The sequence below is a fragment of the Microtus oregoni genome, unplaced genomic scaffold (genome assembly GCF_018167655.1).
Source record: "Microtus oregoni isolate MIOR12 unplaced genomic scaffold, Mior012 000019F_ref0000042, whole genome shotgun sequence".
Lineage (NCBI taxonomy): Eukaryota > Metazoa > Chordata > Mammalia > Rodentia > Cricetidae > Microtus > Microtus oregoni.
Genome location: NW_024543078.1, coordinates 3,356,026 through 3,381,934, shown reverse-complemented (window position 1 = coordinate 3,381,934; position 25,909 = coordinate 3,356,026). Strand labels below are relative to the sequence as shown.

General features: G+C 58.0%; 2 protein-coding genes across 7 annotated transcripts; one reads left to right on the top strand and one right to left on the bottom strand.

The window, feature by feature from the left end:
• The first annotated feature begins 1,868 nt into the window (after positions 1-1,868).
• On the top strand, positions 1,869-10,304 carry LOC121459849 (CACN subunit beta associated regulatory protein). The gene is made up of 10 exons (XM_041669909.1): positions 1,869-2,173; positions 3,751-3,850; positions 3,941-4,080; positions 4,183-4,247; positions 4,628-4,772; positions 5,602-5,773; positions 5,911-6,039; positions 6,241-6,454; positions 7,710-7,890; positions 8,643-10,304. Exons 2-10 carry the CDS (start codon positions 3,758-3,760, stop codon positions 9,592-9,594), a joined length of 2,091 nt encoding a protein of 696 aa, XP_041525843.1. The 5' UTR covers positions 1,869-2,173; positions 3,751-3,757; the 3' UTR covers positions 9,595-10,304.
• On the bottom strand, positions 10,164-24,161 carry Stk11 (serine/threonine kinase 11). Of its 6 annotated transcripts, none has more exons than XM_041669910.1 (10): positions 23,050-24,160; positions 16,164-16,247; positions 15,473-15,562; positions 14,853-14,985; positions 14,649-14,785; positions 14,274-14,401; positions 13,785-13,842; positions 12,745-12,941; positions 10,809-11,010; positions 10,164-10,589 (listed from the first exon to the last, which is right to left on the bottom strand). In XM_041669910.1, the coding sequence occupies exons 1-10, from the start codon at positions 23,337-23,339 to the stop codon at positions 10,175-10,177; spliced, it is 1,734 nt and encodes a 577-aa protein (XP_041525844.1). In that variant the 5' UTR covers positions 23,340-24,160; the 3' UTR covers positions 10,164-10,174. The 6 variants fall into 6 exon arrangements, with proteins under 6 accessions (XP_041525844.1, XP_041525847.1, XP_041525850.1 ...); XM_041669916.1 differs by having other exon boundaries at positions 10,375-10,589; positions 10,809-11,015; positions 23,050-24,158; XM_041669914.1 differs by having other exon boundaries at positions 10,375-11,010; positions 23,050-24,159.
• Positions 24,162-25,909: the final 1,748 nt, after the last annotated feature.

The following is a 25,909-nucleotide window of genomic DNA, read 5'->3' as shown; positions in this document are numbered from 1 at the left end:
TGAACCTTAAGGAAGCAACTGGCAGCTAGAGGGTAGTGGTTACTCTTGAACCCGGAGTCTGGCAGATGCGAATGTGATTCCTTTTGTGATTCCCCAAACTCTAGACTCTGGGCCTCAGATCTATGCAATAGCCTAGCAGTCATGGCCTCAATCAAGCGCCACGAGAGACATCGGGTTCCCAATCCCTATAACCGGGACACTTTCCTGGGCAGTGGGCGGCTAGAAACTCCACTCCTTTCTCCAGATGCTTCCTGTACGAATGTTCCAGCTCTTAAACACACATCCCCGTCCCAGAACCCCGTATCTACCCAATGCTCCAAGAAGCAAGAACCCAAACCTAGGACATGCGTGTCCTGTCCTGTTCTGTCCACCAGACATGGCCACTGTACTTCATCGAACGAGTCTTTTTGGAAAACTAAACCCAGGGTGCTGGAGGACTTGAGTTCCATTCCCAGTGTACATGTGGGACCGCTAACGGCTGCCTGCAGCTGCAGCTTCAGAAGACCTATCCTTTTCTGGTGTGTGCGCACATATGCACGCACACACGAAGCACACACACATAGAGAATTTAGTATTAAATTCGGGAGCGGTGACACTCCTAAGCATAAGAGGCAGCCTGCTCTATCTACATAGTGACTTGCAGACAAGAATCCCTGCGTCAATACCCTTCACTAAATCAAAGGAGGCTGGTGTCCCAGAGATCAGTGTAAGGCGCCCACCTACAAGACAGACTCTTCCACCGGTAGGTCCTGGGAGCGTGGGCTTAGAATGGGACAGAAGCCGGGCGATGGTAGCGCACGCCTTTAATCCCAGCACTCGGGAGGCAGAGGCAGGTGGATCTCTGTGAGTTCGAGACCAGCCTGGTCTACAGAGCTAGTTCCAGGACAGGCTCCAAAGTCACAGAGAAACCCTGTCTCGGAAAAAAAAAAAATAGAATGGGACAGATCCTGGGTTGGAACCCGAGCATCAACAGGAAGAAAAGATAATTGGTTGCAAGGGATTGTCTGGAATGGGTCATTCCATTACAGACCTCTATAGATGCAAGTTAAAATTCTTCCTACATTAGCCGGGCGATGGTGGCGCACGCCTTTAATCCCAGCACTCGGGAGGCAGAGGCGGGCGGATTTCTGTGAGTTCGAGACCAGCCTGGTCTACAGAGCTAGTTCCAGGACAGGCTCCAAAACCACAGAGAAACCCTGTCTCGAAAAGACCAAAAAAAAAAAATTCAGAAAAACAAAAAACAAAACAAAAAAAATTCTTCCTACATTCATTTAGTTAGTGGGCAAGGAGGCAGCAAATATTTGAACTTGTGGGAGTAGGTATTCTTACCCTGTGGGACCCAGAGATGGACCACAGGTCCTTGGGCTTGGCTGCAGATACCCTTGTCTGTTGAGCTATCGCGCCACACACTTCTGGTGAAGAAGGGTTCTCAGGCATCTCAAGCTGGCCTAGAATTCTGTGTCGTTTGATTGGCCTTGCACTCCTGATTCCCTTGATTTCATATCCCAGATGCAGGTGTGCACCATCACAACCAGTTTTGCATGCAAGTTCTGAGCTGTGTGGGTATCATTGGATATCTGGGGTGTAGGGGAACGAAGCCAGGTGTGTGGGAGAAAAATGTACATAGACCTCACGGCTTGTAGACTACGGGGATCTACATACTAGAATTGAGCACCCGAGTGGCAGGTGAGAAACTAGACAGCCTAGGGTTACCCAGTGTTAGGGGAGGGGGAAGCACGCAGTGCACCCACGCACAATGTTCCGGGACACTGCAGCACCAGGTAAGCCAAGTCGTGCAGCGGTGCGGGGGGGCGGGGCCGCCCGGCCGCGAGAGGGGGTGCCCGGAGCTCAGGCTCCGCCCTCCGCCCCCGCCAGAAGGGAAGTGGAGGCGGTGGCCAGCACGCAGCGAGCCAGACGCGGCGGCGAGAGCGGCGGGGGCGGTCAGGCTGCGGGACCGGGCGGCTACCCGGTGCACCGAGCCAGGGGCCTGAGCGGGCGCACCGCCAACGCAATCACGTGCGCTGCCCCTCCTCTCTCGCACACCTCCTCCGCGCTCTCCATTCATAAATTCTCCGCCGGCTCCGCGGCCACCGAGCTCCAGAGCCAACCGGGAGTGCCGTGCATCCGCCACCCGCCCTCCCGCCGCCCATGGGCCGCACGCCCCGGCGCTGAGGTAGGCGCGGCGGGCCCTGGCGCACAGGGACGGGCGGGGACGGGCGGGCGGATGCGCGCGGCCGGGGGATGGCGACCAGCTCCCGGGCCCGCCCTGACCCACCAGTCCTGCCGCGCGCGATCGCGCGTGGCTTCGGGGAGGGAGCGGAAAGTGGGAAAGGCTTGAGCCGCCCTGCACGCCGCGTACCGTCGGCAGCCCGGAGAGGGAGCCGGCCCTCGGCCTCAGTTTACCCTAGTGACAGAGCGAGAGCAGTGTCGCCGTGGCCTCCTGGATCCGCATGAACCTGGCATCGGGTCCTCTGGGGGGGGGCTTCCTGTAGGGACCCCTTGTCTAGGCTGGCGTCCTCGCTGGCCCTTACGACTCCACCTTATTCGCCTTGGATCTCCACCATCTTCCTGTCACTCCCATCACCATCCTTATCATGCCCCACCCCCCTACAGCCTGAATTCTTTGCCCGACCTACATTAGCGCCCCTTGCTGCCGGCCAAAATTGTTGCCTGCCGTTCTCAGCCCCGGAGCGCTGAGGATACGTAACCTTCCGGGGGGGGGGGGCATTCTTTTTATCTGGGTCTACGTCTCCCCAAAACTCCCTTGCGGTCCGAAAGCACTGGCGACGCTGGAGCCTGCGAGCTCTTTTTCGATGGGGTTAGGTATTTGCGTGCTCACGCTCGGTGTGGGAACTAGGGATGGCTGGCCAGAGCGGCCCCTGACACCCCAGAATCCTCTCCATTTTCTGAATGAGTCAGGTGGAATTTTGAGCAGCCCCTTCCTGAATGTTGCTCTCCACCCCAACCCGAAACATGCCCTAGCCTCAGTTTCCCCACGCTCCTGGCGGAGGAGCCATCTTGGCCGCGGCTCGGGGCGCCCCTGCCGGCGGCCTCCCCCGCGCCCCCGCCCGCCTCCCTCTGCCTGGCAACCCGCCCCCCGGCGCGGCCCTGCGCACCGTCGCCATGGGAACCAGATTTTTCAGGCCAGGAACAGATGAGCGTCTTTTGTCCTTTCCACTCCCACCAGTGTGGGGCACGGGGACCATTCCCTCTGGAGTCGTGACTTGGGTGTGTGTGTGGGGGGGTGGTCACTGGTGCAGCCCCTCCCTCGGGTGCGTTGCCTTCAATTCCTTTTCTATCCCCTGAGACCCGAAGGACACCTGGGATCTCGACAGGATGTACTATGGGACTTCATGTCCCCTTCTTCCAAGGGTGATTTCCCTTTCCTGGGCATGGCTGGGCTACCTTGCTGGGCCGGCCGCACCGGCCAGCCAGGGAGGTGGCTGGGATGTAGGAGAGCCACTTGTACACAGACACACACGCACTCACTCCTGCGCACGCGCGCGATGCCACCTTCTATGTGATAAAGATGGCGAAAGAGAGGTCCTGGGAAAAAAGCCCTGGCTCCAGGCGCCCTAGGGAGTGGGTGTATGGGGGGGTGTGGCTCACATTGCCCCACCTGTCCATGAGTCACACCAGTGACGGCAGCTGCTGCTCTTGCACGGGGATGATGGGGGCTGACTTGCAGGGGCTCCTGTGGGGAGGGGCTGGCAGAGCTGAGCCTGAGCTGGTTCTATGCCCTACCTGTAGCCTCAAAATGCAGCCCACGGCCACCATGGCCACAGAGGCCACTACCACCGCCACGGTTGCCCTGACGACTTCGTGGGACAATGCTACCAGCCGCCCCACGGTGGGTGGTGACTCCTGGAAGTGGGGGTGGGGTGGAATAGAAAGCCCTCCTGACACTTCCCATCCCATGCACCTGACCCCCTCCCCTCAGGCGGAGCCTGACCCCATCTTGGACAACTATGTACTGCTGGTGGTGGTGATGTCGCTGTTCATCGGGGGCACGCTGGTGGTGCTGTCTGGCGTTCTTCTGCTGTGCAAACGCTGCTGGGAGGTGCACCAGCGCTTCAACAGGTGCATACCCAGGGAACCTCTTTGTGACACGCCCAGGTGGTGCCTACAGAGCCCCACAAGTGGGGATCCCCATCACTGCTCACTCCTCGCTTTCTTACTCAGGGCCATGGATGAAGCAGAGAAGACCACCACTACTTACCTGGACAACGGCACCCACCCTATACAAGGTGAGGGGCCCGCGTGGTCCGCAGCATCCTTAGCTGCACTTGACTGTGCCTCCCGCCGCGCCCCGCCCCTCGGCCCCCTGCCCGCCCCCTCGGGCCGCCTGACGGTCTGTCTGTCTGTCTCCCCCACCAGACTGGGCGCAGTTCGAGTCCGACTCATCTCTGTTTCCTTAACGCCCAGGCGTAGGTGCGCACAGGCGCGTGCTGAGAGCGAGTGAGTGTGTGAGCGGATGAGCGAGTGCCCGCCGCCCCGCCCAGCCCGCCCTGTCCTGCCCTCACTCGGCCCGCGTCCCCCTCCCGACCCACCCCTGCCCAGCAGCCTGCCTGGCAGCAAGACACGCGCGGCCCACCCGGGGCCCACCCTCTCTTGACTCTCCTCACAGACCCCGACTGCAGGGGGGAAGACCCCGAGAGCCAGGACACGGAGACAGAGCGCTTCCTAGCCACCAGCTCCACCGGCCGCCGCGTGTCCTTCAATGAGGCTGCCCTGTTTGAACAGAGCCGCAAGGCTCAGGACAAGGGCCGCCGGTGAGGGAAGCCAGGGGGAGGTCACAGCTTGGTGCTGAAAGCTGGGGACCCTGGCTCAGGTCTCTTGGTGTGGGCTGGCAGGGAGGTAGTAGAGAGTAAGTATCATATTAAGGTATAAGCTATGGTTAATGTGTTGAGCACACTGCAGACAGAGGCAGGAGGATTACCGGAGTTATTTTTAAATGTTTATGTGTTTCTGTGTGTTTATGTACACGGTGGTGCAAGTGTCCATAGAGGCCAGAAGAGGGCGTCAGATCTCCCTGGAGCTAGAATTGCAGGTGGTTCTGAGTAACCCAGTATGGGTCCTCGAAACCCAACTCAGGACCTTTGCAAGAGTAGTAGGTGCTATTAACGCCCGAGCCATTGCTCCAGCTCTGATTGCTGCAAATCTGAGGCCTGACTGGCCCACATAGAAAGAACCATGGCTGGCATGGGTACATGCGTTTCAAGACCTGCCTTCAAAGGGAAATGCCAGGTATGGTAGTGTGTACCTGTATTGCCAGCCCATGGCCAGCAGAGGCAGGAGGATTGCTGTGAAGTTCAAGGCCAGCCAAGGCTTGAGAGTGGTACCTCAAAGAACAAAAACAAACAAACAAAAATCCAAAAGGGGGATGTTGAGTGTGGCAAGAGACAGAGACAGAGGGTGCTCTGTGAGTTCAAGGCCAGCCTGATCTAGAAAAGTGAATCAGCAGTGGTCCCAGTACCTGGTAGACAGATGGAGGCAAGGGAATCAGAAGTTTAAAGTCATCCTTGAAAGGGGAGTAGATGGTAAAATAGATGTTCCGCTAAGGGCTGTCAAGAGCTGATTGTCGGGGGTCCCCCAACATAGGTATACCCTGACAGAGGGGGACTTCCATCACCTCAAGAATGCCCGTCTCACCCACCTCCACCTACCGCCCCTCAAGATCGCTACTATCCATGAGTGTGATCCGGGCGAGGCCAGCTCAGTGGCCACACCCCACCCAGCTACCACCCCTAAAGACAGCTTGGCTATTTTCCAGGTAAGGGTCAGTGCTGCAGCCAGCCCTGGTCCTCGGCAGAATGGTGGTGGGTACCAAGTGGAGTCCTGGCTGGCTGGGGTGGGGAAGTGGGACCTCCCCCTCACCTCTTGTCCTCTCTCAACCCCTCTATCTCACAGCCCCCCGGGAAGGCCCTCACTGGCCACGCAGTGGGTCCCAGCTCTGCCCTGCCAGGTGATCCCTACAACTCTGTGGACTTCTCGGAGATCAGCCCCTCTGGCTCCAGCGACTCTGGGGAGGGCACCTCGGTGAGGAGGGTCCCCTGTAAGAGTCAGGCTGGTGGAAAGGGTGCTCAGCTCCTCTCCAGCCCAGGGAAGAGAACTAGACAGGGTCCAGGAGGGCAGAGCCAGCCTGAAAGAGGAAGCTAGAAGGGTGATCCCTTGCTTAGTGGGGACCCAGGGGGGACTCCATGCCTGACAATCGTCCCTGCCTCCCCCCACGTTCCCCAGTTAGATGCAGGTGCCCGGGGTGCCAAGGCTGCCGGGCCTGGGCCTGAGGCAGCACCTGGGGAGATGGGCACAGGCTCCTCGGGGCCAGGCACTGTGCTGCAATTCTTCACAAGGCTACGCCGCCATGCCAGCCTGGATGGGGCTAGCCCCTACTTCAAAGTCAAGAAATGGAAGCTGGAGTCCAGCCAGAGAGCGTCCAGTCTGGACACGAGAGGTAAGGTCACCCCAGAGTGACCGTGACTGCCAGGGGCCATCTGGATGGAGGCCTGGCAAATGGGCAGAAATTCCCAGGGCTTGCGTGTCTCTTAGGCAGGTGACCATCCCATAACTTGTGACCCAAGGCTGAGTGTCCACCCTACATTCCCAGGACGTGTGTGCACTGGTGTGGTGCTCCCCGTCAGCTGTCCACAGCTCCCTGGACCTCCACCAGTCCTTTGGCCTGGTTAGGCTTTGGCTTTATTAGAACAGTCACAGGGCCTGTAGCGGGTAAGGCCCCGCTTCCACCTCCAGTACCACATAAACCCACTGTGGTACTTCATGCCTCGGCACTCAGGAGGAGGACAGTAATTCAGAGCTAGCCTCAGCTACGTAGTAGGCTTGAGGCTACCCTTGGCTACGTGACTACATGAGAGCCTGCCTCAAAAAAAAAAAAAAAAGGTGGTGGGGGGGCAGTATTGTACTAATTCTAGGATCTGTGAATGACTGTTTGTTGTGAGACAGTCTGTGTGGCCCAGACAGACCTTGAGCTCCCGGCAACCCTCCCAGTTGCAGGGGTAATCCCTCTGCACTCTTGATAAGGCCCTGGACAGTTAACAATTTGGGCTTTTGTGGCCACATTGTCCCATCTCAACCTCTGCTGTAGGAAGTGACTTTCGTGTGCAGATGAATACGGATTTTGCTTCAGTAAAAGCTATCATAGCCCCAGGATCCAGGGTTGCTCACTGTAGAGAGGATGCTCAGGTGGCAGTGGCTCCCAGGCACTGGCTTCCCTGTGGGGAGGGAAGGGGGATAGGAGGTTCTAGATGGCACAGGGCTCACACCCTTTCCAGATACCACTGTGGGAGGAGGGTCTGGCTGTCTGGACCAGAACCTGTTTGGTGGGTGGCTCCCAGCCCACCTGGAGGTCTGCCCAGCGGCAGTTCTGTGTTTGGGGAAGATCTTGGCTACTGGCCAGGAGCTGGGGCAGTTTCCTGTCAAGTTTCCTAGGCCAGGGCACAGCGTGTAGGTGGCACCTTCTCTCCTTCCTGGCCCTAACAACTCCAGCTCCCCTGTGCCTGCTGCTTCAGCAAGAACTGGGCTGTGCTAGCCACTGGGTGTCCTTTCTCCTGGCCATACCTGTCCAGCCAGGGTGTTCTGTCTGGACTGCTTTCCCCTGAGGCCTTCTAGTTCATGCCTAATCTCTTGACTGGACACATATGCCCTCTGCCTCAGTTTCTTCAACTGACCGACTACCCCCCCACCCCCCGCAGGTTCCCCTAAGCGGCACCACTTTCAGCGGCAGCGGGCAGCCAGTGAGAGCATGGAGCAAGAGGGGGATGCCCCCCATGCCGACTTCATTCAGTACATTGCCAGCGCAGGCGATTCGGTGGCCTTCCCACCCCCCCGCCCCTTTCTGGCCAGCCCCACCAGCCCGCCCCCCACTCTCGGCAGGTATTTTTCAGTAGATAGAGATGCTAAGGGTGGGCCTGTGGGCCCCTGCCCTGCCCCGTCCCCCCTAGGTGGCCCGGGGACTGCCCTCCTGGCCCTGTGGACACGAACTCGAGTCACACTGGCTACCTCATGGGGGCCACCTCTCCAGCGCAGACCGGAGAAGGAGGAGGGAAACAGGGAAAGCTTGGGTAAGGGTAGGTGGGCAGTTGATGGCTCCATGGTCTCCAAGATGGGACACCCACCAGAGCAGGGCAGCGGGCTTGGGCCTACCCTGACCCTGCCAATTTGTGGCAGACTCCGAGGCCTGAAAGGCTCCTCAGTTGTCCCAGCAACTCTTCTGCCTACCTGTACTCCTGATATGTGGCCTGACCCCTCACACAAGCCTTGGTGATTGCTTCTATCAGAAGCAACCTCCCTCTCCAACCCAAAAGCAAAACTCCCAAATGCCAAAACCAGTAGGATACAGACAGAGGCCCTGCAAACTTGGGGTGACCCTTGGCTTCTGTAATTCACACCTGGCCCTACCATGCCATGACCAATGGGTGAAGTAACCATGTAGGACCAGGGGCCGATTTGGAGTCTAGTTCAGGTCCATTCCCTTAAGTCCCCTTGCACATCAAGAGAATGTATCTAGGAGTGGCCCAGGCTCCATGAGGGTCCCTCCATGTCCATAGTCCCTAATGCACAAACGTGTGGCCTGGCAGGGCAGGGCAAGGCCTGCAGGCTCTGACCACGTGGGCCTGGCCTTGCAGGCTAGAGGCGTCTGAGGCAGCGGGAGGAGCAAGCCCTGAGACTCCTCCGGAACACAGCGGCAGTTTGGGGCCCGAGCATGCGCAGCAGCAGGACCCACAGCAAGAGCAGGACGCCGAGCATGCACAGTGCAGCTACCGTGACCTGTGGAGCCTTCGTACTTCCCTCGAGCTAAATGCAGCCACTGCATCGGACCACAGCAGCAGCGGCAATGACCGCGACTCAGTGCGCAGCGGCGACAGCTCAGGATCGGGCTCCGGGGGTGGCGGCCCAGCACCTGCCTTCCCGCCCCCACCGGAGTCTCCGCCTGCTCTGCGGCCTAAGGACGGCGAGGCCCGCCGCCTGCTGCAGATGGACAGTGGGTATGCGAGCATCGAGGGCCGCGGTGCAGGTGACGAAGCCTCCGAACTTCCTGCTCCAACCCGCAGCCCGCGAGCCTGGCCGCGCAGGCCACGCCGCGACTACAGCATCGACGAGAAGACGGACGCACTTTTCCACGAGTTCCTGCGCCACGACCCACATTTCGACGACGCGCCACGCCATCGCGCACGGGCGCATCCTCACGCCCATGCTCGTAAACAGTGGCAACAGAGAGGCCGGCAGCACAGCGACCCCGGTGGCGCACGCGCGGCCACACCCCCAGGGGCAGTCCGTCCTGCGCGTGCGCCCTTGCGTCGTGGTGACAGCGTTGATTGTCCTCCTGAAGGCCGTGCACTGCCGAGCGCAGGTGATGACCCGTCCATTCCTGTCATCGAGGAGGAGCCTGGCGGCGGAAGCGGTGGATGCCCGGGCTCTGGGCTGTGCGTCGAGCCCGCCGGGGCGCTGCTGGACAAGCTGGCAGTCAGCCTCGACGATAGACTCTTCTCTCCCCGTCTCCCTGAGCCAGTCGCCTCCTCCCCGGTGCTGATTGTCGCTGCTGCTGCCCCCACGTCTCCCGACCACAGCCCGGCCTAAGCTCTGTGTACTCGACCCGCCTCTCGGCAGCTTCCCTGGCGGCACGTGGGGCCGCTGCGGATAGCAGAAACCTGGGGTTGCCGTGCATGCTCACGCAGCCCGATTCGAACTGCGCACATGCAGTGTCCCATCACTTAGCGGGTCGCAGTGGCCTCCAAAGGTGCGAGGCTCCAGGACCCCGGCTCAGCTGCAGGGTGGATAAAACATTCGGACTCTCGAGCCCTAATATGTCCGACCATGGCATCCAGCCTCTGGCCACAAAGGCGGGTGAAGCAGGTTCTGAGGTACAGGCAGCCCCCCTCCATTAGTGAGCACGTGCTGGTGATACCATTGCCTGCCATATGCTTGCGTGAACCTACTGGAGGGGAAGGGACCTTGGGGCAGAGAATCAGCTCGATACCCCAAATCCTGAACCCGTTTACCTCACCATGGTGTGCGCTCTAGCAGCAGCCGTACCCTCCCTCTCCAAGCAATAACTGCCTCTCCTGCTCTCAGCATGTGCACAGGCCCCACCTTGTCCCATTCCTCCCCAAGAGCCTTGGGCTTTGGACACGCGGACAGAACAGCCCAGGTGGCAGCTTCAAGTTTCCCAAGCTTTATTTATTGCCAAAATATAGGGCGGCCTCGCCTTGAGAGCCCGCCCACTCCCTGCCCCGTGCCCTGCCTGGGTAGTTGTGTTGTCTGGTTGATCATAAATGTCTCTGCATATTCCTTCGCTCTGGGTTTTTTCTGCAGGCCACCCTGTGCCCCGCCTGCTCCAAACACCCTCACAGCCACAGCTCAAATCCACTTGTTTTATTAAAAAAAGCAAAAAAGAAATCAACCCAAAGACAGCGAGGCTTGCGGGGCGGCATGCGGGCGAGGCCGGCCAGTGGTCTCGACATAAAGTGCTTTCTGGGGCGGTGATCCACCCTTGGCTCCAACGCCCAGTCCACATGGGTGGGCCGAGAACCGCAGCCTTGCCGGGGCACCTGCCCGGTGATCCTGGTGACACACTGCAGGTAGGTAGAAGAGGTTACTCAGTACCTAGCCTCTGCAGGGAGGTAGACACTACCATTGGTACAATCATGACTGGTAAGGGCTGTGGTCTCAGTCACCAAACCTCACCCCATGGGACCAGTGGAGCCCTGCCCCAAGGGAAGAGCCAGGAACACAGCAGACACCCACTGAGCACCAAGCCGGTCTTTCTTGATCCTTCCTGGCTTTGCGCCCACCTGCAGGCTGCAGTCACTGCTGCTTGCAGGCTGAGAGCCGGCGGATCTTGTTGCTGGAGCACGACTTGCGAGCAGGGTTGAAGGTGCTGGGTCGGCCTTCTGACTTCACCTTGCTGCTGAGCTGGGGCTCCGTGCCATTCACACACACAGCTTTGGGCAGGCTGCAGGTCTGTCCATTCTGACCCACTTCCTCTTCCACAACCTGTCCTGCGGGAAGATGGCAGGTATAGCTTGAGCCAAGGGACCCGGCCAGCCCTGACTGCGCCAAAGGCTGGTCAGGCTATGCTTTCTAGCCTCTAGTGCCATCCCTCAATGGCTCCAAAGGCCTGTGCAGCCAGGTCCAGCCTTTCCAGCGGTCTGCCCTGGCCCCCCTGCAGCACGCCCATGCTCACCTGCCTGTCTAGCCAAGGTAGCCCAAGCACCAGCTTACAGAGCTCTCCAAGCGAGGCAGGCTCTGGACCCACACCAGGCCCATGGAGATGAAGCACTCAGCCTGGGGGCTACTAGCTGTGCTGAGCATGGGGACACCGTCCAGCCAGGGGCTACAGGTCTAGCTTTCTCTGCTGGCCTGCCATCGCATTGGGGATAAGTCACCTCTCCCAAAGTTCCTCAACAAGTGGGCAGTCTCTAGCATGTAACTGCATAGCCACCAGGTGTTTGAGATGTTACTATGGGAACCCAACAGAGCCCACCCCCTGCCCCACCTGTATCCAGAGTCCCTCCTCCCAAAACCTCTGATTCTGCCAAGACTGGCAGCACCCACCCTGGCCCTCACTCTGGGCTAGACTGAGGCATGAGGTACGGTGGCCCCGTAGCAGGAAACCCTTCCCCACAAGGCACTGGGTCCTGTGCAGAGGCTGTCCTTAGGTACTGCCCCTGCACAGCACCATTCCAGGTGACACAGGGCCCCACTGGCTACCCAGATACAAGGCAATGTCCCCAGACCCCTCCCCGTAGCCTTGCCTTCTTTCAAACCACAGCCTCCCTGAGGGTCCCAAAGATGCAGTCAGCATCCTAAGTGCACCCCTCCCCCACTGATGAGCTCCCATGGAGGTCCTGCCAGGCATCAGCCTTCAGCTGAGAGCCTAGCTAGTGGTACGCATTCCAGACAGGGGCTCAGGGTGACAGGGCCCTCGCTGTCTGAACAGAAGATGCTATTAGGATTGCGAATCTTGAGAACTGTGGCTAGGGCCCATACCGGACTCAGGGTCCCAGCTGGTAATGCTTCCTGAACCCTCAATTGCTACAGGGACACCAGGGGTCCAGGGGCCTGACCCTCCCACACACAACTGTTTGAAGGGCCAGGAGATGCCTTCCAGTAGGGCTGGCTTAAGGGGCACAAGGACAAGGGCCCTCAGAGCTCTATCTAGCCAGTGGTAACCTTGGTGCTGAGGGCCTGGCTCAGGCCTTGAACCTGGTGTGTTTTTTGGCACCCTGGTGGGAAGCCTGCCAGGGTAGTGAGAGGGAAGGGCAGTCGCGGCAAGCATCCACCTGCAGACACAGTGGACAAAGCTTTATGGAGGACATGGGCAGGGCAGCAGCCAGGGAGCTACACTAAGGCCTCGAACCCCTCCTCGGGCTCCTCTCCAGGAAGGCCTGCGCCCTGGCTCTTCCACATGCATGTGTCGCATGCATCCTCGCTAAGCCCTGCCTCGGCCGCCTCCTCGACACCTGGGGAAGAAGGCGATATAAGGTCAGGCATGGCGAGGACTGAGGGCCACTGGACCCTCCCTCACATGGCTGTCTCAGGGCACCAGCCCACTGCCCTCCAGGGTCTTCTCCTGCCACAACTTGCAGCCAGGGAGCCCTTCGCTAGCCCAGAGTGCAATGCTGCAGCTGAGGATGGCTCAGGTCAGACTGGAGCCTCGGGGAAAGGACAAGCCCCAGAGAGCACAAAGGTGCCAGCTCCAGGGTGACCCAAGCTGAGCCAACTCACCAGGCACCGTGAAGTCCTGGGTGTAGATGATGCCATCCTCAATGTCAAACAAGTCCTCATCCTCGTCCTCATCGGCACGGCCATGCAAGTCCTCCAGGTAGGGCACCACTGTCATACTGCGCCAACGGTCCTTAGTGTCTGGGCTCGGGGGGATGGGCACCAGTGCTTCAGCCAACGGGTGTTTCTTCCGGAACCAGCTGCAAAAGTCCAGGTGCAACAGTGTCATCAGTACTGGGCCCTTGGTGAAAACATCTGACACCTCATACAAGATGAGGCCCACCACAGCCCAAACACCCCATGGCTGCCCTCATGGGTGCTACAGGCTGAGGTCTCAGCGAGGGGTTCAGGGATCCTGACATGTGCACTCATACTAACACCCCAGAAACCACTGGCCGCTGATAGCAACCACAGCTCCTCAGACAAGGGTGGACAATCAAGGCCATGCCCCTATAGTCCCACTTATCTCAAACAGAGATAGGCTAAAAGCCCTCCCTAGGGAACACCCAGTTGAATTAGTCTCAGCCCAGCATGGAGGTGGCAAAAGCCCTGGGGACAACTGGCAGAGGCAGAGCCCACAGGCCACCTTGGACCCAGGGTTCCCACCAACAGAGTAGTAAAGAACAGGATGGAGGCTCCATAGCCTTCCCGCCTCCTGCTGGCCTCCTTGGCTGCACTCCCATGCCGAGATGGTCGGGCTCCACTGGGGTCCAGAGTGACACACCCGCCATGCTCTTCCACATCTAATGCCACATCCTCCCACCACGGAGGAGCTGCTGCACAGCTGCTGCACACCTCAACAGGGCAGCAGAGGGAGGGAGCCTGGGATAGGCTGGTGCTGGAGGACTTCACCACTGCCTGCACTGGGCGCCAGGAAGGAGGCAGAGCTAGCAACCTGCAGACCCCAAGCTCACACGGCACTTCCAATGGCCAGCAGCAGACGGTGCATATACATCCTCACTTCTGTGACCACCAGCATCTGCAACCATGCTCTCATGTACACTCAGACCCCAGCAGGTGCACATGGCAAGGGCAGCGCTTACCTGTGCTGCCTGATCTGTCGGATGGAGAACCTCTTGGCTGGCTCATACTCCAACATCCCTGTACAACAGGAAGGGTCAGTGGAATAGGTGCCTGCCTTCTCCGTGCCACAGCCCCACCCCACCATCCATCCTACTGGCCTTCCTAGGCCCCAGTGAGCCAGAAGCAGGCAGCCTGGGCATAGCACTGAGACCTCCCTGGATGGGGCAATCAAAGCTGATGCTAGTGCCACCTGCTGTCCAGCCAGGATACACAGGACACCCCTGCATTCTCTGTGCAGAAACCAGGGAAACAATCCTTGAGACCTCCAGTGCCAGCTGACAGGGGCTGCTCTATTAGTCAAGGTAGGCCACTGGCCCCATCCCACTGCCATCTCTGGCCACCTAGGAGCTGCAGGAGAGCCCCGCTGACTCCTGCCCCTCCACAGACCAGAGGTTCTGTCCCTGGCTGTCCTGACATGCAGGTGACCCAGTCACTAGGAAGATGCCCACCTCGGAGCAGGTCAGAAAGTGGTGGGCCGCAGTCGCAAGGGATGGTGAAGTCCCCTCTCCCGATGTTCTCAAACAGCTTGTAGATATTGTCTCCCTCAAATGGGTACAGGCCCGTGGTGATGTTGTAGCTTAACATAGGAGGACAAAATCAGTGCTGGCCACACCGGAGATCAGGTGCCCAACTCCCAGAAGGATCAATGTTAACTGGCAGATGTGCGGCCATAGCACCTACACCCACCCTGTGAGGTGGGGTCGAGGGGAACCATATCCATAGGCCTGGAATATCCAACTTGCTGATCACCGTGGACAAAGAGCCCCAAGAACACTAAAGAAAACCCACAGCTCCCCAAATTCTACAGGGTCTAAAACACTTACAGTGTGACCCCAGCTGACCAGATGTCCACCTTGAAACCTGAGAAGGTGTCAAGTCCATTGGCAATTTCGGGTGGCTGGAAAGCCGGGGAGCCCTGGCTTGTCCGGCAGGTGTCATCCACAGCAAAGGGGTGCAGGGCCTGGAGGGCAGTGAGAGTCAGGGGTGCTCAGGAGAAGTAGCCCAGGAGCCCTGCACACGGTGCCTACCTCGGCAACACCCAGGTCGGAGATCTTGAGCGTGCCATTGGTGGTGAGCAGCAGGTTGCCCGGCTTGATGTCCTTGTGCACAATGCCCTGGCTGTGTAGGTACTCCAGGCCGTCAATCAGCTGGCGAAAGTACCTGAATGGGTGGGACCGGCTCAGGCCCCACAGGGTCTCAGCCCATACCACGGTGCCTACACAAGCCTGCTATGCAATTTGGTAGAGTCACGAGGCCTAGCCCACAAGGGAACAGGCATTTGGGGTTCAGGTAACAGACATGATAGTCAGAAGGCCGGAGCCCATTGGAAATTACAGGGGGCAACTACAGACACTGGGGCCTAGGCCCAGGGTGCCAAGCCTCCCCTCTGGCTTAACTTCTTCCCCTTCCCTTGATTCTGTGTCAACCAAGGGATCGTGACTCTGCTGAGACTAGGAGAGATGGCCAGGCCTCAGAGTCAGGCTCTGCAGGGCAGTGGGTCCACAGGGCCTAATAGGAAGGTGACCCCAAGCACATTGGCTGGGCTGAAAAGTGGGGGCCCAGAAACATCTGGGTTTTCCTGACAATGTTGCTGACAAGAGCCACAGAAAGTGTTGGCTGCTCCTCCTGTACCTAGCAGGGCACTCACCCATGGGCCTGGCACACAGGGAAGCGCTTCTCCGGCACACTGTCCAGCATCTCCTGCATGCCACACACGCAGTACTCCATCACCATATACGTAGGGTGCTAAGGAAAGCAGCACACGCCAGGCTCCCGGAGCCCTGCTCCTAGCAAGAGTGGTCTGGGGTGCCCTGAGACCCGATGACAACTGAGACACCGCAGACACGCTGAGGGTGCAGGGCCCTGCTGGGCCAGCAGACTGCTACTGCTCCTGCCAGTACTCAAGAGTCCACAGGGCCACTGCAGTCAGCATAGGGTACAAATGGACCAGAAATGGGATGTCTACTCATCGCCCCAGGGTGGAAGGGGTGCCTGGGAGTCTGGGCTGCAGCCAACTACAGGGCACTCGGCTCTCCATGTGCTCCCAGGACTGCCCAGATGCAGAGCAGGTGCAAGCTCTACCCTGGGAAGGGGCAGCAAGGGAAACCATTAGAACGGAGGCAGTGCCAATGCATGTAGGCTCCAGGTACCCGAGATCGTGCCCAGACAAGACTGGCATACGATAAGAGCTTCATGCCCTGCTCACCCTGTCTGCTAAGTTGCCAGGCATCACAGGACAACACACGAACTGAGCTGCAGTTAGAGGCTCTGGCTATAAAGGGTTTCTACTCCCTACCACACACAGGGACCACCTCACCCCGCTCCACCCCACAGGATATATCTTCTGCTTCTCCTCATTGTACAGCACGTCCACCAGCTGAATCACATTCCGGTGCCGCAGCCGCCGCAGCAGCTGGATCTCCCTGTAACAGAGGATACTGCTCAGCTGGCCCTGCCTGCTGTGAAGCTGCCCATCTGGGAACACACTGGACATGGGGTGGGGATCAAGTCTCCTGCTTGCCTTTAACACCTGGCTCCATCCCAGGGACCATCAGGACACTGGGATTGCTTCATAAAAGCAAAGCCCCATGTCAAGTGGCAAAGGCTCAGCACCTTATAAGCTACGACAGGGCCACAAGAGCTTCTCCCAAGCACTGTTCCACCTCATGACTTGGATATCCCCCCAGCTGGGCTGAAGGAAAGTTCAGAGGCTAGCAGCAGCAGAAACGGCCACCATGGTGCCAGCGAGGAAAACACTGGCCCCACATGAGAACCACTGTGCAACAATGGGGGCCACCAGCCAGCCACAGAGGCTCCCCTTAGCTCAGGTCTGATGCCTAGACAGCAACAGCTCCTCAACATAAGTTCCTCCATCACGTGCATGCATGGCACCCATCACAGTCTCGCACACAAACGCCCCCAGCAACCCAAAGGCACAAGCCAGGGTCCACACATTGAGAGACACATAATGAAGCATCAGACCGGTGTGAACAGAAACAAAGCTCGACACTTGTCAATCGTGCCCTATGAGAGACCCAGGCACAAAAGGCCACAAGGGGTGGGCCTTCACAGAACAAGTGAATCCAGAGGCAAAAGGGTTTGCTGGGGCCCAAGAGTATGGCTGGGGTGGATGGCTCACGGCGGCTGTCTCTGGAGTGAGGGATCGCTGTGGAACTGGACAGTGGCGACAGCTACACCATGCACAGACTCTATGAGTGAGGAAAGCACGAGTCTCCTCTCCAATTTGGTTTGTACCCTCACCAACAAGCTCAGCAGGGTGGAAGTGCCCCTCCCTGGGCTGCTCTCACCTCCTTAAGCCCCACCTCTTCCAGAACTCTTCCTGGACAGTCCACTGGGCATTCATCCTATGCTCTGTTCCAGTCGCAAGCTTGGTGTGGAGGGGCCTTGGGAGCAGACGCTCTGCTGAGTGACGTGCTTTCACCCCGGGTCCAAATTCAACAGTGCCCACCCAGGCTGGCAACATGCTATTTATGGAGCTGTTCTGTGTTCCCAGCCTGATGGACACGCAGGGCCTTGAGGGGCATGATGAGGCCAGTGAGACACTGCAACTGTCCTTCAAAATGGTACAAGAGGTCTTGGAGCTCAGTCTTAGTACACTTTCTATCTCCAGGGGCCACAAACATGAAAGAGAAACCACACAGGATGGATGCACAGCCAGAAGTGACGATCCTGAGCCACCCATGGTACCAGAGGGCACTGGTGTTAGGAAGCCACGACACTCGGTTTTGGAGTTCCCAAGAAGCCATTTCAAATATGCCTGGACCAGTACTCAGATCTAGCATGACCCAACCACCAGACCCTAGCTCCCCACTTCCACACTGAGTTCAGGCAGTCACTGCCGCTTTAGAATCAAGGCTCCCATCCTAATCCACACACACACCAACCACAGCAGGGACTGTTACAAAGGCAGGGCTTAAAGCCCACTAGGAAGGTGAGAGCTGAAGCAGATGCCATACCCAGCACATCAGTGGACACCACTATGACAGACGCCAATACTCCAATCAAGACAGAGGGGGACTTAAGCAGAGTCCCCCCCGAGAGACAGCCCACCTGGACAAACAATCTCCTGGGTGCTGTGCACAACATGGCCACAGAAGGAAGAAGTGAGCCGCGGAGGCCCCAGCATGAGGCCATGAGCTCCCAGGATAGGACAGCACCCCTAGCTCAGGCGTGGGGCCACCCTCCAATAGAGGGTAGGCCAACAGCTGGCACACACACATACATACATGCACACATGCATATGCATGTGCACACACCAATGAAAGCCGGCTACAATGCCTCTCTGCAGCTGGAACCCTCCTTTCTGGGCACCACACACAGGCCATGCTCTTCCTGAGGGAATCTGGGCCAAGTCCTCCACATTCTCCCCTATACCACACAGTGGCTCTGTGGTTCCAGCCCTTGTCCAGTAGCCCCAACTCAGGCCATGACATATATGCGCTGTGCACCCAACAGTCTCCAGTTGAGCTCTCCTGGAGTACCATCCCGTTCCCAGCGAACAGAGCAAACCTGCAAGGGCAACAATGAGCCATCACCAGCCTGGCTCTACAGGGCCTGGGGTGAGCACTGGCAGCACCCTCCAGTCTTAAGTCTTAAGCATATGCCCACTGCGGATTATGTACAGCAAAACGAGGCTCCTTCTCAGGGATCAAGTAGCTTCACCAATGTCCAGGAACACAACTAACTGCCCTCAAGACCCTCAGCACTAAGAACTCGACCTCCAAAGGTCCATCAAGTTCCTGGGCTCAGTGTCATCTGTGGTGTGTGCTTGCTTGCAGGTCACTGGACCCCAGCACTCTTCCTGTGACTTCAGTCAACGCAGACAACTGGAACAGGGCAAGACCCCAAGAGGAACTGGTCATAACATGGTAACTTAACATGTTCCAACTTCCCCTCAGTCTCCTGACCAGGGCACCCTGCTCTGTAGCCTACACCATGAGTTTGAGGCCACCCTGAGCTACACTCATAGCAAAACACTTTCAAATAACTAAGGGTGGAGAGATGGCTTCCAGGTAAGCCAGGTTCAATTCCTGGCACCTACACAGTGGCCCCATCATATGGAACTCCAGTTCCAGGAGGTATGACATCCTCTTGGTTTCTCCAGGTACTGTATGCATTAGGATCACAACACATGGGAAAAACACTCATGGACATAAAGTTTTTCTTTCTTTCTTTCTTTTTTTTTTTTTTTTTTTTGGTTTTTCGAGACAGGGTTTCTCTGTGTGGCTTTGGAGCCTGTTCTGGATCTCACTCAGTAGACCAAGTTGGCCTTGAACTCAGAGCCTGCCTCGGCCTCCCAAGTGCTGGGATTAAAGGAATGCGTCACCACTGCCAGGTTACAGTTTTAATAAAGAAAAGCTTACTGCTTGTAAGAGGCTCCCTGGTCTAATGCCTAAGGCCATGACCAAGCCAGCCCCCAGCAACCACTCCACCACTCCTACCCACAGGAAAATACTTGAGGGCAGGAGGCAACCTGAAAGCCCAGAGAGACTCAGGCAAAGCAAAGGCCCCGCCCTCTGGCTGCAAGCTCCCCCTACCCCCAGAGCTGCAGGGCTTAGTGCCACCTACCCTGTGTTCAGTGTTTCTAAAGTAACCAAGAAAAGTAGGAAAGAAGAAGGAAGTGGTGGGTGATGCACACGTACCAGCAGTCTAGAGTAAAGCAGCGGCAGCCCCAGGTCAGTCTGGGCTACAGAGAAAGACCCTGCTCAGAAATAACAGAAAATGACAGCTAAGAGAAGCTGGCTGAGTAGTGGCAGGGGAGCAGGCAGGAAGCAAGCTGAGCATGGCGGGCACATGCAGGGGAGGAAGTGCCTTCTGCTAGGTCCCACCCAGTTCCTCTTGGGCAGCTTAGGCAAGGCCCAGGCAGGATGCATAGTCCTGCTCTCTGGCCAACTATCCGAAGCTGAGACCACAAACTTGCTAGAACTGACAAACAGCAGGAGGACCTCAGCCACAGGCATCCCAACACCATGCAAACTAGGCCCCCAGGTAGCGGAGCTCAGGGACAGGGCAGCAGCATTCAAGGAGGAAAGGCAGTAAGCACAAGAGATGCAGTGTCCTGAGCACCACGGCTGCAGCAGATGCCCAGAGCACTCCACCCAGAGTCCAGTATGCTGACTGCCCAGTACTGGCTCTGTGAACCAACAAAGCTCCCTCTCTGAAAGCATCACTTCCCTGACGAGAAAAGTGGCTAATAGTGGATTAGGGAGATAGTAAATCTTTCTTTGTTTTTTCAAGACAGGGTTTCTCTGTTAAATAGTCCTCACTGTCCTGGAACTCACTCTGTAAACCAGGCTGGCCTCAAACTCAGAGATCCACCTGTCTCTCCCAAGTGCTGAGATGAAAGGCATGCACCACCACTGCCTGACCTGAGAGGGTAAACCTTTTCTTTTGTTTTGTTTTTCTAAACAGGGTTTCTATATTTAGCCCTGGCTGTCTTGGAACTCACTCTGTAGACCAGGCTGGCCTTGAACTCACAGTGATCCACCTGCCTTTGCCTCCCAAGTGCTGGGATTAAAGGCTTGTGCCATCACTGCCCGGCTAAGAGTAAATCTTGACCAGAAGCACAAAGACCTGAGTTCGATCCTCCAACCAGACTGTGGCGGTGCACACTGCGCGCACACCAGCCTAGTCACCTCGCTCCAGGTCACAGTCTGAAATAAGGAGGACTGTACTGGAGAGATAACGCCTGTGGCTGACCTTAACTTCTACATGTACATACACACATGTGCACGAACTCACACAGGAAGTGACCCACAGGAGGCCACGGCGTAGGTGAAAGCACACAGGGCGCCTCACAGCATAGCAGCTTGTCAAGTGTGCTCTGAGTGTTGTGTGAGCTGAAGGGTGAAAGCCGACAAAGTCCAGGGCTCAGCTTCCCAACTCGCTAGCATGCCAACTATGCGCAGTTTGCATCATAGAGTCCGCCAGTCGCCATGGGGTGGCCTCCAATTGTCCCTGGAGAGCCGCCAGCTGGACAGGGCAGGGACACTCAACAGTTGAGCGCACTGCCCACCCTCCCACCTCGAAGTGGCCAGCCGCCAGTCAGCACAGACCACTCTGCACAAGCAGGTGCTTTCTGTCCCCAAGGAGAGCTGGTGGCCAGGCACTTTGCAAAGGACATGCAGCTTGGCTAAGCACGGTCCAACTGCCAAGACCTGGCTTTTGGAAGAGTTATGTCTGTGCCACATGGGGGTGGGGTGGCTTCCTCAACCTATCCCTGAGGGCACGTCTCAGAAGTACCTCTATTCACAAGCAAAGGGCAGCAAGGCTCCAGCCCAGGGGCCACACCCACATGAAGTCCCACAGGTAAGTTAGGGCAAGGCACCCATAGCACACAGAGGAGCAGAAGGTCTCTGCAGCCTTCCCAAGGGAGGCGCCTTGGCGGGTATGCATAGTGTCCTACTGGAAGGAGAAAGCTTTGCATGCAGACTGGGTCTAGAAGGTTCCAGACACTTCACCATGAGAGACAACTTGAGTGGAGTTTATTAAGCTCCTGAAAACAAAGGGGCCTTTCTGAATGGGCCAGCTGTCAGCCAAGCTGCCCATTGCAGGCTGTGACTGTGTGGTTCATACAGACAGGCGCCCACAGCCTCAAGGTTCCTGCAACACAAGACACACAGGCAACAGGGCTACACCAGCACTCCATCACAGACACCTGGCCTTGGGTCATGCCATGTGAGGACCTAGGTACAGGGCAGTTTGCCAGACAGTCTGCAACTCTGGCCTCAGTTTCTCCTGGCTTTTGTCTTGTGTGTGCATACACATGTACCATAGAATACGCGTGGAAGCTGTGTTTGCTTTCGCTGTGCAGGTTCCAGGGCCTTCACCCACTGAGCTATCTTGCCAAGCCCAATTTCCCTTATGAGAAGAGGTTTTGCTATGCATCTCCGACTGGTCTAAAATCGGAAGCAATCCCTCTGCCTCAGTCTCTCTAGCATCGGGATGCCCAGACCAATTCCCACTCCTGAGGAACAGTCCACACTCCTTAAAGCAATCTAGGGGCCCGTGGCTTTCAGTAAACTCCAATGTCCCTCTGAGCTCACTCATGACACCTGTCACTCACATGCCTCCCCACTAACTCAGGTGGAGCCATTTTAGGACCTATGGACCAATTTCTCTCACCTGAACCCACCTGGCTCTGCAAGCCACACCCTGAGGAGGTAATATTAGGTACAGACGTCACGGAAGTAGCCATGGAGCCCTCAGTCACAGGTGGAGACAACACATAGGTTCAGGCCTGGGCAGTTAGACACAGTGGGCCCCCAAGGGCCCTGAAGTTAAAGGGGGACTGAAGACCTAGGAAGGGCTGCCTGCCGCGGGAGACCAGCAGACACCACCCAGAAGTGAGGTGAGCAGCCTACCACCTCCACCTTCGGAAGACAGTGATTTGGAACCAGGTTTTCCCCAGCTCAGGTCTCTGACCTCTAAGCCACTCCCACCTGGAGGAACACCCCCAGGTACCGACTAGCCCAGGACCACTCCTACACAAGAAGCCAAGCAGGTCCCAGGCTAGACCAGGCCACCAGCTGGGTGCACACACCTCCCTGTGAGCGCCATTCAAGAGCAGTGCCCAGCTGGCAGAAACCAGGAGTTCCCAGCCTTTCCTGGGACAGGACCACAGGCAAGGTCACCAGTCAGGCAGAGAGTCCCGCCAGTGCTGGCCCCCAAGATAAGGCCCCTTCTTGGAAGTCAGTAGGTGAAGTTTCCCAAGTTCCGCCAAACCCAGCAAGTGATAGAGTCCCCACGACCCAGCGACGCCAACCAGGCAGGACACCGCAGGGACCCGCGCCAACACTGGCTAGCTACCTCCTACCCCTGCCTCCCCCCAGCCTGTGTTCACCATTATTTTTGGGTTCCCTCTGACTCCGTAAACAAACTAGCCACCCGCCTGGCAACGCCCGCCAAGGAAGCCAAGCTCGGCCAGCGCCAAGATCCGGACGAAAAAAGTGGACTGGGTAAGCGGAGTCAGCCACACGACCTCCCCCTAGGGCAGTCTGGAGGGCTACCCCAGCACCCTGTCTCCACGCGGAGAAGCTCAGGGGTAGAGGAGGCAGATGGGTAGTGGGAGGGAGGGGAGAGGAAAAGGAGAAAGGAAATGAGAAGGGGAAAAAAGGGAAGACCCAGGAAGTAGAGAGGAAGGAGGACCGGCCGCCCAAAAGCTCAAGGCAGCGCCCGAGCCGGCCCCAGGCCCTTGGCACCTACTTCTTGACGTTGGCCTCGCCATTGGGGATCCTGCGCAGCTTTTTCTTCTTGAGGATCTTGACCGCCCTGCGGCATAAGGTCTCGGAGTCCAGCACCTCCTTCACCTTGCCGTACGAGCCCTCCCCGAGCAGGTCCCCCATCAGGTACTTGCCGATGAGCTTGGCGCGCTTGCGGCGCGGCTGGTAGATCACCTCGGTGGAGTCGATGCGGTGGATGAAGGTGTCCATGCCCACCGACATCAGCTCGCCCTCGGGGAACAGACCCAGCGGCTGAGGGTCCGCCACGTCCATCCTGGACCAGTCTTTGTCCTCGTCCCCTTCGGGGATGTCAATTCTTTTCGAATTCGAATTCCACCCCACCCCACCCCCACTTCTTCCAAATGTTCAAGAAGGAAAAAGAAAAAGGGGAAAAAAGAAGAACGACCTCCCCAAACCTCCCGGTCCCCTCAACCGGGTCCACGTCCCCTTCGCGGGCGCCAATTCTTCACTTTTGATTTTTCCCCCCTTCTTCTAGATGTTCACGGAGCAGAAAATAAAAATAAGAATGAAAAAAAATCAACGAGCCCCCAACCCTCGCGTCCCCCAAACTCGGGTCCCCGGGGACGCTGTTCGGAAGGAGGCGACGGTCCGCCGTCGCGGCGCGCGGGCCGCTAGGTCATAGTCGCCACTCGGGCCCCGCGCTCAGGCGCCCAAGGCGGCAGCACCGAGGCCAGTCCGAGCCGTCCATGTCCGGCCCGCGCAGACGCCCCGGGCGGCCCCTTAGTTCCGCGACTTCCTGGGGCGCGGACTCCACCCGGGGGCACCGGGACACCCGCAGGCCGCGGGCACCGAAGTCGGGGCAGGGAATCTTCCGGAGACCGATGGGGGGAAGCTCACCCCGGGCGGCGCGTCCCCCTCGCCGCCGAGCCGCCGCGCGACAGGCAGGAGGCCGGAGCGGCGAGGGGGGAATCGAAGTCCAGGCAGGAAGATGCTGCCCGCGAGGAGAACTCCGAGCCGGCGCCACACTCCGGGGCTCGCGCCTCACTCGCGGACGCCGTGAGCCGCCTCCCCTTTCCTAGACCGACACGCCGCCGCCATCTTGTTTACCGCCCTGCGCCGCGCCGTCGTCGCACGCCTCAACGGCGGCCACGCCCCCTCGCAGGCCTAACGTGCGCGGCCGTTGGCTGTAGCTTAAGCCCCGCCCCCTCGACCCCCTCCTCGATCGCCAACGCGGATTGGCCTATTTGAAGCCTGTGGGCGGCCGAGCTGACATTGGACAGCTCGGTTCCGCCTCAGAAAGCGAGATCTACGTTCTTATTGGTTGACTCAGACGCCCGTCAATGGGAGTAAACTGGCGACTGTAAGGGAGCGACAGTGGGCTGTGACCTCAAAACCCGCCCCTCAGTGCGGCTCCGGAGGTGGAATTGGTCAGCGCTGGCGTGTGGGGGTGGGACCTTCTTTCTCAATGGTTGTTGTAGACGCCCGTCAGCAAGCGCGACGGCTGGTGGTGGCGACCTCGGAATTCCGGGGCTTGCTCCCGTCCGCGTCCTCCGCGGAACTGCCGCGCGTGGCTCCCGACACTGACCCGGCTCGGGCTCGTTCCCAACGGCCAAATGGGAGCCGGAGGCGCCCTGAAGCCCCGCCGAGCGCAGCGCGAAGTGACAACTCCGCGATGGTGAGGTGGCTCTGCGGGTACAGGCGCCTGCCGTCAAGTCTGACGACCCGAGTTCGATCCCCGGTGAGACCCTCCACCCGCAGGCTGTCTGTGACCGCCTAATACACTCCGCGGGACACACAGGCACCCGACAAAATGTGTTTTAAATAAAATAACAGCTATCAAAAATGTGGCTTGGTACGATTGGCGTCTCTGTGGCCTCAGCTTTCCTGCAGGGCACTGTTTGGAGATGTCGTTTCTAGTGTTTTAAATGTGCTTGCCCTCATGTGTACGCCTGTTTGGGCTGCATGTATGAAAATAAGGGTTGGGGTATAATTGACCGAGTTCAACTCCCCGCCCGCCACACGCCAGACTTCACACACGACAATCTCCGTAGAGGCCACTAGGGGGCGGGCTGGGACAAGTCACAGGCACGGGGTTCGCGAGGTAGCTGAGCAGGTAAAGGGACATGAGCTTAGCCAGCTGGATGCAGTGGCGGAAGGAAGAACTGACTGCAGGCACATAAGCAAATTAAAGAAGAAAAAAATCAGAGAAACAGATAATCAAGACAGCTGGAGGAAACACCGGCTAGAAGAGATGAGAAGCCTGGAGGCGGGGCGGGGTTCTGGAGGATGGCGGAGGGTAAGAACTCTGCCTGCTCTACCAGAGCACCCAGCTTCAATTCCCAGCACCCACATGGCAGCCCACAACTATAATTGCATTCCTGCTGGATTCAGCGCCTTACTCTGGCCTCCAGAGGCTCCAACTGTATGTACGTGGTGTACATACATTCAAGCAAAACAGTCATACACATTGCAAAAAAATAAAACAATGAGGATCTAGGATGTCAGTGTGCGTGGAAAAATCAGCCTCTCTCTCCCCCCTCCCTCCTTCCCTCTCGAAGCTGGGATCACAGGCATGTACCATGTCTGGCAGCTGCCGGTTGTACTTTTGAGTCTTTTAATTTGGAAATTCGGGAACTCACTACCTCTTTAGTAATGAGAACCAGCAGGTTCAAAGCAGAGAAGTGGGGGTGGGGGGGGGGCACTAGGGGAAGGCCGACACTGGACGTTAAGAACACAGATTAAAGAGGTAATGTCTGTGGCTGGGGTGCAGTGGGTAGAATGCCTGCCTAGCAGGACCAGAGCCCTAGGTCCCGATGCAGCACACAAGTCAGATGTGCTCTCTTCACCACGCTAAGGAGATTGGGGCAGGGGGAAAATCAGGT